Here is a 13,444-nt window from a genome sequence, read left to right as displayed (position 1 = left end):
ATGAATTAGAATATTTAATCTCTATATGAGATAGTTGTGTTTTGATTTTTAATTCTAATTATATAAGACTTAATCTTATTTGAAGCATTTTTGTTTTAATTTATATGTATATGCATTATGAAAAACATAATATTGATAAGTGTGTTAATTCATATTAACTTATTTTAATTAATTATATAATATGTAATTGTATATAATATTATGACATTGTCCGGTCCAACCGGACGGTCTAACCGATCAAACCGATTAGAACCTATATGAAACCTCTTCCGGGTTGATGTCCGGCTCGGGTTTCATAACACTGGTTTATGTTATCTAATTTTTTTATGTTCCAAAAAAATCGTGATAGTTAGGATTAAATGTTAATTATTGATCACATAATAATTATGTGTATATATTTTTTGGTATTAACCATTTAAATAAGACTCAATGATCCTTATTAAGTATTATTGTTTCTCACAATAGTATACATATTTAAGAGATAGATCAATTTGATCATTAGAAAATAAAATAAAAACTAAAAATACTCCACAAAATAAATATCAATTTAATCCTTTTTTAATATATCAATAATGTGTTGGTAAAGTGATATAATGTCTCGCTAGATCCAATGATATACAAAATGTCAATGATTTGATTCTTTAGTACCACTTTTTGGGAGAAACAGCTAGAAATTCCGAAAAAGATTAGTCTTACCTAAAGGGTGAGAGAGTAGTACAATTTTTTTGAGTAAATTACAATGACACCCCATGAGTTTTAGTGAAATTACATAAATTACTCTTCACTTTTTTACACCTACACAACCCCTAAATTTTATACTTTCATTATATTGAGCTCCCCAGAAATAATTGTAATCTCTTAAAAAAATATGATAAATACAATTAAGTTAAACAAAACAAAGTATATTGTGGAGAGAAGTCCAAATAATATACAAATCAATGTATCTTTATATTTTTTTTATTACAAAATATATCAATAATTCTAAAGATATATTGTTTAAATCGCTCCTATACTATCATAATGAACCAAAAACAATAAAAATGTATTGATTCATATATTATTTGGAATTATCTCCACAATATATCATGTTTTGTTTAACTAAATACATTTATCACATTTTTTATTTAAGAGATTACAATTCTTTCACGTGCAAAGTGATCAATGTAAAGAAAGTGTAAAAGTTAGGGGTTTATGTAGTTATAAAAAAGTGAATGTGGTTTATAATTTTACTAAAACTAAAGGAGTATAGTATAATTTACTCTTCTATTTTTTTTTTAATATTGTTATGACCTCTACAAATATTTTTTTGGCCGACGTTCAATATCTTTAAATATTAATTTGTTTTTTAGAATCAAATCGGTAAATACATTCCCCCCACGTATTAAAGTGGTATAAAAACGAAGGGACAGGAAGAAAAGAAACAAGCTGTGATCTGTGAACGATGGCCGCATAGAGAAGGTAAACTGCGTTTCACGGAGGAGGCGCGTGTACCCCACACCCAGTAGCTCCCCTTCTCTACTCTCTCTTCACAACCCTATCCCTATCCCTACCCATATTCATATCCCTATCTACTTCCCCTTACAAATCAGGGTTTACAATATTTCAATTCCTTTTCATTCCAATTCAATCTAATTCGTTCAATCATGTCAATTTTTTCAATGCAGTTTTCTAATCTTCATGCTTCACAAGGATTAAGGAGCACCAAACATACATTATTCGATTCATTTAATGTTACCTTAGCAGACACAACAAGCTGTTAAATTCTGCACAGTGTTTCACTTATGGCTATGACTCTTTTATGGAACTGTTAACTCTCTTTTGATATGTATGTCTTGTTTTATTGGAACCCTTTCTTTAGTTTCTTATATGCGTTTCTTGTTTTGTTCTAATTCATGTTCTGTTGTGTGTGTGTGTAGTATTGGATAATAGATTTATTATCACTATGCCTCGCAAAGTGTATGCTGGACCTGATTACAATGATTATGATGACTATGATGATTATGATGACTATGACGACTATGATGATGAAATCCAAGGCAATGGTTAGTTGTATTTTTAATTTGTCCTGGTTTACATTGGCTGTAATGTATTTTCTGTCGTTTGTTTGATTGGGGTGGTTGTTGTCAATTTGAATTGGATTGGCTTATACTCTGATAGTCTGATGCTTATGTCATTGCCATCAGGATTCATGGTTATTGATCATTGATGTTTTGAATTCGACCTAATTATTTGTTCGCTATACCAACAAAGAAAAATATTTTGGTTTTTCCGATTTTGTTTCCGTACTCTTTCCGCTTGCATGGGTAAGACTACATGCATCTACCTTCCCCAAACCCCACTAAGTGAGACCCTCATATGACAGGCCACCCCTTTAATTCTTGCTTTTGTGTGCTTCTATAGTGTCATTATCCAGAGTTAGTATGTACATCTTTTGATCTTTTACATATTCTTTTAGTCTTCCTCCTAATTATGTATCACCATTTCATCTATCTTTTGTACAAAGCCTCCTCCTGCTATTGTTCAATACTTTGTCACCTTATGTATTGTATGACGAGTATGACACTCAATTGAGGGGTGGCTCAGTAACTCAGATGTTGTCTCGTTCCATTTATTATTTAGTCACCATGTTCATTGTAGCAAACACCTGATCCCCCAACCCTCGCTAGAAAATAAAACATATCAGCCGTGCTATAGACCAACTGTTATATCCATTCACTTGCACTGGAAGGACATGGTTAATGTGAATTTTTAAAATACATCTGGTCAGTTGTCAGCACCAAATTAGGGCTTACAGGTCTTTTTTCTGGTTTTTCATATTCAAGTCTTAAACAAAGCTCATGTTTGTGATCATGCCTGGTTACTCTTCTCTTTTCTGCACTAACCATATGTTTCATGCCTATTTCTGTTTAGCACATACCCATTCTCTGCTTCGCATGCAGCTCCTCTGATTTGGTGCTGTACTTCGCACAGATCCAGCATCTGTTTCACACTTCTTTCTGTTTAGCTCCACTCCATTATTTGCTTTACATGCAGCTTCTCTGATTTAGTGCTTCACTTTATTGTTTTTTGTTTTAATTTTTGTTGTGCTAGATTTTTTGTCATTGCTATTTAAGGTTATGCTTGATAGATTTCTGGTAACTATTATTTGTTTTTTTCTGAATGAGTGATTTCTGAGTCTTTGTTCATTCTTCATAATGAAGTTTTGAACTAATAGGATTTGCAATTTTGCAGTTTTTTTCCCAAGTTTATAGCTTATTTTAATTGTAGTCTCTATCTTCTGTGAAGCGGCCCACTTTGCTGCTATACTGTTTTTGGAGGTGCTTGTTTCATGCCACATTTTTCATTTGCTATTTTATCTAATCGGCGCTACTTAGGTGTTCTTTGAATGAGGACTATATTTCCTCTAGCGAAGTAATCATTTGCTTTGGCATATATTTTTCCTGAATATTGTTGTCAGCACTCAACAATTATAATCAGTTCATATGAAATAACTTCTATAAAATAACAAAAAGTAGAAGAGTAATATCAATTAAGCAATCATTTGTAGTATAAGATCAATATTAGTGTCTAAGGAATGTCACAATTTTTTTAATGTACAAACCGACTAATTTTTTCTGCGGCAACAGGAGAGGGACCTGATACAAAGCAAGAGAGCATTAGGCCAGGGCTTTGGTCATGCTCCATTTGCACTTATGACAACGATGAGAGTATGACATCATGCGATATTTGTGGTATTGTACGTCGTCCATTGGCTGACACCGGAACTTTCAACAGTAATAAATCAGGTACTTAAGTTAGTGGAGAGTAATTTTGTTCATGCTGCATTTACTTAGTTTCTGTTCTGTATGAAAAAGATATTTCTTTTACAAGGTCTAGATTACTCTCTTTCTGTCCCTTTCCTTCCCTGTGTGGCTTACCTTATGGGAACAAAATAAATACGCCCTGATAGGTATGGTTGATATGGTACTTCAAGTTCTTTCATCATATTCAAAGTTCTGAAAACTGGACCGGCTTTTAAACATGTGAACTGATTCATGGTTCATTGGTTGAACAGCAATACACACATGCACAAAGATTTTAATGTTTAAAGTACTTCTTTTCTTATTGAAAATCACAATGTGATTCTATTGATATGAATAGTACTGTTAAATCCATGTAGTCAATCACACCTAGTGAGATTAAGGCTTGGCTATTGTTGTCTTAGCGTATGAGGCTCTCACCTGGTGGGGTCTGGGTGGTAGAGGTATCCAGAACATATGACCTCCTGGTTGCAAGGTTGAGCAACCTTACCATTGCACTAAAGTTCCCCTTCCAAAAGCGAACTAGATAATCAAAATTTAACGATGCATAGGCAGAATCCTTAGCAATGATTCTATTTCTACTATATAAGTTTAGTTTTGGATAGTACACTTTTTAGTGTGTGAAACGTATCAGCTAGTTCAAAAATACTTTTTTGAAAGGATAGATCATAGATCATTGAGCGCAATGACTTAGAGTTAGACACACTGGCAGCCTCAAGGGGATTGGAATTATTGTCCTTATGCACGAGAAGGATCACAATCACCTCCCCCACCCATGCTTAACATATTCTAAGGTGGGATCTCCTCTTTCTCTTCATTTTTGTCCACTCATATGGGACAAAGACGAAGAGCCAATGTGACTGGGACAAAGAGTTGATCAAGTATGAGTTATAACCAATAAGTCATCATCAGAATGATCATCAACGGGAAGAGAAGTCACCATTAAAAGGACTCATCAATGGGAAAGAAGTCACCATCGAAATGATTGTTTGTGGGAAAGCCATTGGTATGGGAGGAAAAAAAGTGATGATAAGTCACGGAGGATGGTGTCGTTCTAATACCATGTTGAATTGGAGGATTTCAGTAAGGGAGGAGGAAAAGAGAATAGATTGTCTGATGATGAGGTGATTATGAAAGACAACCGTAATAGTCCTTTTATACTAAAATACTAAAATGTGGACCTGTAATCCTAATCAAATAGGGAAACAGATCATAAAATATAAATAGGAAATAAATCCTAACGGACCACCAAGGATACTTAAATATTCTAAGATATAAAAAGAAATAACAAGACCTTTTTCTGATTTTCTAACAACAACAATACAATGGCCACAGCATTCCTATAACCTGTTGAACAATCTCTTTGATGCAGTTGAAGGAATAAGCACAACTTCTGGGGTATCCAAGTTGGCCAGGTCTCTATTTGCATCATTGCCACAACAGGTGCCCAAAGAGGTTGTATTATTTCCAAAGCAGGGTGATGATGTTTTTCAGTTCGATGGCAGTAACTACTACATGCTTTGGAATGCCCAAGGAGAATTTTGTGAATTTCATAAGGCTTTTAATGCTCAAAGTCGTCCCCATTTAAACATAGGTCATCACAAGTTCTGATTTAGGATTTGCATCTCTAGAGTTAGAATAGTTTCTACTATATTTGAGTTTTACACAAAGTTCAATGTTTGTTTGATGACATGCCATGTTTTACTTCTTGCAACACTTTGCATATGAGAGCAAACCTCAATTTTTTAAATAGAAGCTATAAAACATGGTTTTCTTGGTGCGCAGCTCCTTTCAAGTTTGATGTCCCATCCCCTGATGACAAGGTTTATACTGGCCTACAATCTTCCAAAATGGATTTGAAAGGTATCCCTCCCTATCTGACTTGCCTCTAGCAGTTCAAGTTAGTGGATTCAAATTGAATATTGAACCGTTGGTAGAGCGTGACCATTATTTTGAAACTAAAATGTTTCCCTACTGTCTCACTGGTTTACTTTACCAATCTTTTGAAGAACTTTCAAAGGATATGTGTGTGTATATATATATATATATATATATATATATATATCATGTCCTTTATTGGATCATGGCATCATAAACTTACAGTTTCTTTAATCTCATCAGTTGACTCTGTCATTGAAAATCTCCCTTCACTGCTCGTAAGCTCTATAATACGCAAATATTCCAAAGTTAGTGGCATGTCTGTATCATTTGGGTATCTGGAACCGATATTTGCATGATACTGCTGCATTTATGTTTCTGGAGTATCCTTATTTTTACGTGTATCTTTACCACCTTCAAACTACTGGTCCTTGAAAAATCTGGGTTACAAACTCAAGTCTCGATCTCTCCAGTTATTCCCCTCCCCAAAGCATATTTCCACTCTTGTAATCCTGCATGCTTCAAAAACACTGCACAAAAATGCATGGAACTCAGGTTGAGTAGAGATTATCACAAGTGGATAAATATAGAATCATTATAAATAAATATAAATATAAATAAAAAGGTGGTCCAGTGCACGAGTCTGGGGAGGGTGGATGTACGTAACCTTACGACCACAAACCGAATGCATGAAGCTCCTACCTAGTGGGGTTTGGGGATGTACACAACCATACTTTTGCAAGTGAAAGGTTGTTTCCAGGATTTGAACTGCAACCTTACTATTGCACTGAGGCTCGCCCTCTGTTAAATTATAAATATTTTAATAATTTTACTATACATGTATTTTTTTTTTAAATAGTCATCCTATCATATATTATTGTATCGGATGTCTGCACCTAGAAGTAACTGGCCAACTGCACCTGATAAATTTTACCCAGAGTTTTCAGCAAACATAATGTTATATTTATGGACTGGTTCTGACATGTTATTGCTGATATGTTATTTTTACCTAGAGATGTTTGTTTGTTAATTTTTTTCTACAAAATATTTCATTAAAATGCTTGACTTTTTCATATTCGCACAAATAAAAGAGAGATAAAAGCCTGCCTGATCCAAAATTTGTTATGCATCTTAAGCACTGCCATAGTAGCTTTCACCAAAAATGAGGAAAAACAAATTAGTCTTTCCATATTTGTTATCTTAATTTTTTGTTCTTATATTAACCTGTCATATCTGCTATTTTTGCAGACCAAGTTACTAACTCTAAAACTTCTCGGGTTTCCTCAAATATTAAAGAGAAGAATGAACATACTGTACCGCCAAATGTTGAAAGTTTAAAGAACTTATCATCCTTAATGCAGAAGGGCACGTGGGATAGTTCGGCTGAGAACAAGCATTCCAAAAATATGGCAACTGATGTGGAAACAAGTGGGAACACATCAACCAGCTTATCGGTATCTTTGGCAAAAGGCAAAGGTAACAATGTGAAGAAAATAAATTCTTCCAAAAATGGTACAGTTGATACCCAATCAAGCAAAGAAAAGTCAGGTAGTTCATCTGCACTGCCAAAAATCAGAGATAGTGATGAGATCAGTTCCTCTTCTATCAAAGATGGAAAAACAGAAAGTCTTTCCAGCAGTTTTAACAACACGGTTCTCGATGTTAGATCTGGAAATTCAGATAATACTAATGCTAAAGGAGCCCGCCCACAAGTTTCTTATAAACCAGAAAAATGGATGCTCTCTCAACAAGCTGATGATACATTGACTCAGCTGAATCTTGCAATTGTATGCCAATGACCTATTATATTGTACACTCCAATATAACATGTCCATGATTCAAATGTCTCAGTTTTAAATTTGTCAATTGTAGGTTGGCCATGTTGATTCTGGTAAATCAACACTATCTGGTAGGTTACTGCACTTATTGGGACGAATTTCTCAAAAACAAATGCATAAATATGAAAAGGAGTCCAAGTTACAGGTAATTTCATTTGTTTTGTACCTTTCAAGCTTTGATGCTTTTGAGTTCATGCACTGATATTGGTCACAACCTTTTTGTTTCAGGGCAAGGGGTCCTTTGCTTATGCCTGGGCACTTGATGAAAGTTCTGAAGAAAGGGAAAGGGGAATAACTATGACAGTGGCGGTTGCTTATTTTGACACCAAGAAATATCATGTTGTAGTGCTTGACTCCCCCGGCCATAAGGATTTTATCCCTAACATGATTTCTGGTGCAACACAAGCTGATGCTGCAATTCTTGTTATAGATGCTTCACTTGGCTCATTTGAAGCTGGCATGGATGGTAGTAAAGGACAAACAAGGGAACATGCACAACTTATCAGAAGTTTTGGTGTTGACCAGGTTATAGTTGCTGTTAATAAGATGGACGTTGTGGCGTACTCCAAAGATCGATTTGATTTTATTAGACAGCAGTTAGGAATGTTTCTCCGCACCTGTGGTTTCAAAGATTCTTCCCTATCATGGGTTCCTATAAGTGCCATGGAAAATCAGAATTTGGTGGCATCTCCTTCTAATACTAATTTCAAAAACTGGTATGTACCCAAGAATAAATTCATATGTACTGAGGTATCTATTGTCTGTTATTAGCACTTAGCAGATTAGTTAGTATCATAAGAAGAAAATGGTGATAATAAGTCTTAACTTCCATAATCTAAGACCAAGTGATGTTTGATTATTGATGTGTCTTTGTGATAATCTTTCTGGTTAAAACAATGTCCAAATGTTATCAAGAAAAAATAAAGATTGGTAAATTGTTAATATCTTGAGAGTAATTTAGAATATCTTAGCATATCTTCAGATTGTGTTTGTGATATCTTTAATTATTAGTATAAATAGGATCCCTGTGTTACTATTTTGTAACAGATTGTTATATACCAGTTTCAATCTAATATTCTATTGTTCAAAGTCTCAATTCTTTCTATTCATCCTTCACTACCAAAACCCCGTTATTGCAACATAGATGAAGATAGCTTGGTAGCTTCCTTCCCTTGATAACATGTGTATATACTGGCAACCTTAGATTTGTATTTCATGCGATAGCATTTTCTAACTAGTTAGGACTTTCAATTTAGTTTGAATTTTACTGGTTAAAAATGATGGTTGTGATCATTGTGAAACAGGTACAATGGGCCTTATCTGTTAGATGCAATTGACTCAGTCCAACCTCCTACTAGAGAACTCTCAAAACCGCTACTAATGCCAATATGTGATGTCATCAAATCACCTACACTTGGACAGGTGTCTGCTTGTGGAAAACTGGAAGCAGGAGCTCTTCGGAGTGGATCAAAGGTATACAATTGGGCATTGTTATGGTTTTACTGAAAAATCAAATGAAAGATTAACATTTTTTGTTCTCTACTTAATCTGAATTTGATGGAGTTTCTGCTAGAAATTATTAGTTTCGGTTTAATTTTTTTAGTCCTTTAGATGTGCTCATTTTAGTCCCTCACTTTACAAATTACATCAACTCATCTATTCAGTTGTTGGCCTTACAGTGATTTTGGATTGAAATTACCATATAATATTATAGTGCACAGAATGGAATCATATGCTTAAACTTCTCTGACATGACATGAAATTACATTTCTTTCTATAACTGTAGTATTATGAATTGTAGGTCTTGGTTATGCCTTCAGCTGTCATGGGAACAGTACGCTCATTGGAGCGTGACTCTAATGCCTGTACTGTTGCAAGAGCTGGAGATAATGTAGCTGTGACGTTGCAAGGTGTCGATGGAAGTCTTGTAACGGCTGGAGGTGTACTATGCCATCCTGACTTTCCTGTTGCTGTTGCAAAACATTTGGAGCTGAAATTGCTTGTCTTGGATGGTGCAAATCCCATATTGATGGGTTCTCAGGTGTGTACTATATATGTACCACATATGCCCTTGCACTTTAATTTCAATTTATTGTATTAGGAAATACTGAATTATCTTTTTCTGTTTGCAGTTAGAGTTTCATGTACACCATGTAAAAGAACCTGCTAGAGTTTCAAAAATCTTGTCAGTACTTGATCCCAAGACCGGTAAGGTAACCAAAAAGTCCCCTCGCTGTCTCACCGCAAAGCAAAGTGCAGTAATTGAGGTAAAATAACTGATGCGGAACTTGCTATTTCAACAATCTTGCATGTATTTCTGTTTGTCTATCACCGATGAACCTGGAAAATTTTCGGAATGAACTTTGTTCTCTGTGGTTTCAGGTGATTTTGGAGGAGCCAATCTGTGTGCTAGAGTTCTCTAGTTGTAAAGCTCTTGGAAGGGTGTCCCTAAGATTATTGGGAAGAACAATTGCTGTTGGACTTGTAACAAGAATAATTGAAGAGCAAAACTAGATTATGATATTCCTCAGAAAAGATTAGATGAATATATCAGCATTTGCAACTAGTACTCATCTCATCATATCATGTATGTTGTTCCAGTAAACATCTAAGTCTAGATTAAGTTATGTCTGTAGACAAAGTGCAACTACATATGAATGTTGTTGAGGTTCACTGTCACTATAAGAATGGTGAAGATTTTTGGGATGTTTTTCACCATATAATATGTATAATAGGAGAGACCATTCTTGTGCAATACTCTGGACTTTTGTACTATAGCAATGTAGTTGAATGGAGACAGTAAAGTATGTATTCCCATGAGAGTTGGATACAATTGCTTTTATTCTTGAGAAAAAATCTATACACTTACGGTGTATGAGTTCTATATACTGTCATTGTATTATTTATCATTCATATTTAATTATCATTGACTCTTCAAACAAACATTACAAATGAATGGTGAGTGATGTATTGATAATATAAATTTTTTACAATGATGTTAGATTTTACACTCTTTATTGTTTCTAGTCTTCCCTCATGAAACAAACCATACAATCTTATGATTTATGAATAGAGAAGTTTATCATAGCATATATTCATGATTTTTTTACTTAATACTTACATATTTTATGAATAGAAATGGTTATTCATTAGTTCATTGCATATATTTTCATGGATTTGAATTTTATTTTATTTTTGACTGTCACATGTACATAGTTGTCTTTTGGACCTCATAAATTTGCAAAAAAAATAGATGGTAATAAAGTAATATCTGTTTAACGAATTTTACATAACTACCCTGAAGGAATAGAAATCAATTGGAAATTTGGCTAGTGGCTAGTTAAAGATTAAAAAAATTGACAATTCATGTATCAGCCCACCATCTCTTTTAACATGGTTAAAAACAGAATATAAATAAATGACATTTGCAATTTAGGTTTTGCTCATGATTTGATTCGAAGCAGTTTTTTTTCGATGACAGATTCGAAGCAGTTAAAGATGGTAATTCTTCCTTCTGTATATCATTGTACATTTAACTCCTTTTCCATATACGATTCCCTTACCTTTTGTGATTGTTGTGAAAATTGGATATTGCCAACAGAGAAATTGTTCCTACTACTTATACAATATAATAATTATCGTAATCATGTAATTACACTAGTCAAAATTAGTAATACTCATAAGTTTTCAATTAAACTATACTGATTATACTGACCGATTTTCATTTAAAATTATTTTTTTAATAAAAATGAGTTAATTTTCACCAAAGTGTTGATGTGAAAGATCAAACGCATAAATATTACATTTGTATATAAGTATAAAACATGGTCTACTACTAAATAACAGATTATTTTATTTTAATAAATGATATAAATAAAAGTAGTTATTGTCTTCTTTATTAATTTTACAACATTAATATTACTATACTATATATGTATATTTGAATTTATTAGTATATGGTTTAATTAGTAAATTATTAGTTAAAGCACTACATAATTATATCATACTGGTATCTTAGAACATCCACAATAGTTCAACTCATTTTTCGTTCTTAATTGGGTTCTACTGATTAATTTATATTTATTTACATATTCCAATAACTTAAGCAACTTAAGTCAAAATCATCTCCAATGGTGCAACTTAACTTACGTTCTTAAATGGACCCCACAAACATACATCATATTTATCTTCTTCTTTACTTTTACTTTATTTTATTTAATATTGATTTATTCTCTCGTTTCTATTTTTTTTTATGTTATCTCAACTATAATAACGATGCTTATTTTGTTCATTGTTGCAAAATAAGCACAAGAATGATTCTTCTCCAATGGTGAAAATGAAAGAAGAACATTTCTATTTAGCTATTAACTTAATTTTTTTCATCAATGTGAATGCTCTTAAGTAATTGATAATTGGTACAATATTAATAATTGTCTTTTTTGTTATTCAATGTGGCTTAAAGCCCAACAAAACCACTCCACTAGCTCTAGAATCTCAAGGAGGATAAGTTATAAATCTTTTATTATAGTAGACAACTAGCAAGTTACCCGTGCATTTGCACGGGATGGTATTTTTTTGCCGCATAATTAAGAACACATATTACATGTGCATTTATGTTTAAGAATATGTATGTTGCTCGTGCATTCGCATGGCTAAAACCATATATGTTACCAGTGCATACATATTGTTAAAAATTATTAATTATATATAAAATCATACAGTCAGACCATACGGTTTAACTGTTTAAATCAGATAAATTTAATATGAGACCTATTCTGGTTTAACATCTTGCTCGACTTTCCCAACATTATTTTTTACACATACATAACATGATATAGTTAGTAGTATCCTATTAATAAAAAAATCATCAATAAATTTATAATTTCATTATTATTTGATTCTAAAATAAGATTATTATAAAATAAATATTATTATTTCACTCTAAAATAACTACAAACAATATGTTATGATTCATATTATTATTATTATTTTAATATTGCTATAGTAACATTATATTTTAATATTGCATAGGTAATCATATTCATTTTATTATTAAATAAATCACATACATTATAGAGTTAATTTGTTGTATCATAATCTTACTATATTCGATCGTTTAACTAAATTGATTAATTGTGTATAATATCATTTTTATAATTGATCCATAAAATTTGAGTTTTTATATTTATTTATGACATTAAAAATATAATTATTTATTTATCAATATAATTATAATTGTGTATTAAGTTTCTAATATTAAATAATTGTGTAATATGATCAATTAATCATGCATGTTATGCAATTCAATACATCAGAATAAATTATAGATTAATAAATCCAAATATATAAAAATTGTTGGAAATGATGTAAAATATTAATGAGTAGATATTACTCAATTAATATTCCATAAATTCATTAAATATAATACTGCAAATTTATATTTCAAACAACAAACTGATCCATAAATTCAAACAACAAATTGAATTCAATATTAATATTCCGAAAATTTATTATTTACGGCAAATTTATATCAATAATAAACATTGCTTAAAATTAGGGAATTATAAATAATTTAATCAAAATATAAATCAAACAAATTAATTATCACAATCAAATCAAATTGCTTTAATATTTTGATTGTCACATCCTATTAAAGATTAAATAAAAATTAATCCAAAAACATAATGAAAAATCAAATTACAAAACTAATTTTGAGAATAATTATTTAATTTTTAGATAACGGAATAAAAGATGTTCAATGACAATCATGCCTAATAATTTTGGCTTCTAAAATGTAACTAACAGTTGATTAATTGCGTACAATATCATTTTTGTAACTAATTGAAAAATATTGAACTTTTATGTTTCTTTATGATATAATTATTTCTTTATAAGTATAATTATAAATATGCATTAAATTTCCAATGT

The 13,444-nt window shown here is 32.0% G+C and overlaps 1 protein-coding gene across 6 annotated transcripts; it reads left to right on the top strand.

The window, feature by feature from the left end:
• On the top strand, positions 1,376 to 10,346 carry LOC109348533 (HBS1-like protein). Of its 6 annotated transcripts, none has more exons than XM_019589002.1 (13): positions 1,376 to 1,458; positions 1,665 to 1,825; positions 1,917 to 2,042; positions 3,627 to 3,785; positions 5,173 to 5,394; positions 5,586 to 5,663; positions 6,927 to 7,465; positions 7,551 to 7,661; positions 7,745 to 8,232; positions 8,821 to 8,989; positions 9,318 to 9,557; positions 9,649 to 9,783; positions 9,899 to 10,346. In XM_019589002.1, exons 3-13 carry the CDS (start codon positions 1,943 to 1,945, stop codon positions 10,028 to 10,030), a joined length of 2,373 nt encoding a protein of 790 aa, XP_019444547.1. In that variant the 5' UTR covers positions 1,376 to 1,458; positions 1,665 to 1,825; positions 1,917 to 1,942; the 3' UTR covers positions 10,031 to 10,346. The 6 variants fall into 6 exon arrangements, with proteins under 6 accessions (XP_019444547.1, XP_019444538.1, XP_019444557.1 ...); XM_019588993.1 differs by having other exon boundaries at positions 1,387 to 1,501; XM_019589012.1 differs by having other exon boundaries at positions 1,387 to 1,501; positions 1,665 to 1,829.

Source organism: Lupinus angustifolius, chromosome LG01, assembly GCF_001865875.1.
Source record: "Lupinus angustifolius cultivar Tanjil chromosome LG01, LupAngTanjil_v1.0, whole genome shotgun sequence".
In the NCBI taxonomy this organism is placed as follows: Eukaryota; Viridiplantae; Streptophyta; class Magnoliopsida; order Fabales; family Fabaceae; genus Lupinus; species Lupinus angustifolius.
This window is presented reverse-complemented; position numbering and strand designations above follow the sequence as displayed.

Excerpts from the sequence above, each read along its gene's own strand:
- LOC109348533 (XM_019589002.1), top strand. The coding sequence starts at position 1,943 with ATGCCTCGCAAAGTGTATGCTGGACCTGATTACAATGATTATGATGAC. Across the intron at positions 3,786-5,172 it reads TTTCAACAGTAATAAATCAG|TTGAAGGAATAAGCACAACT; the intron begins GTACTTAAGTTA and ends TCTTTGATGCAG. Across the intron at positions 8,233-8,820 it reads AATACTAATTTCAAAAACTG|GTACAATGGGCCTTATCTGT; the intron begins GTATGTACCCAA and ends ATTGTGAAACAG.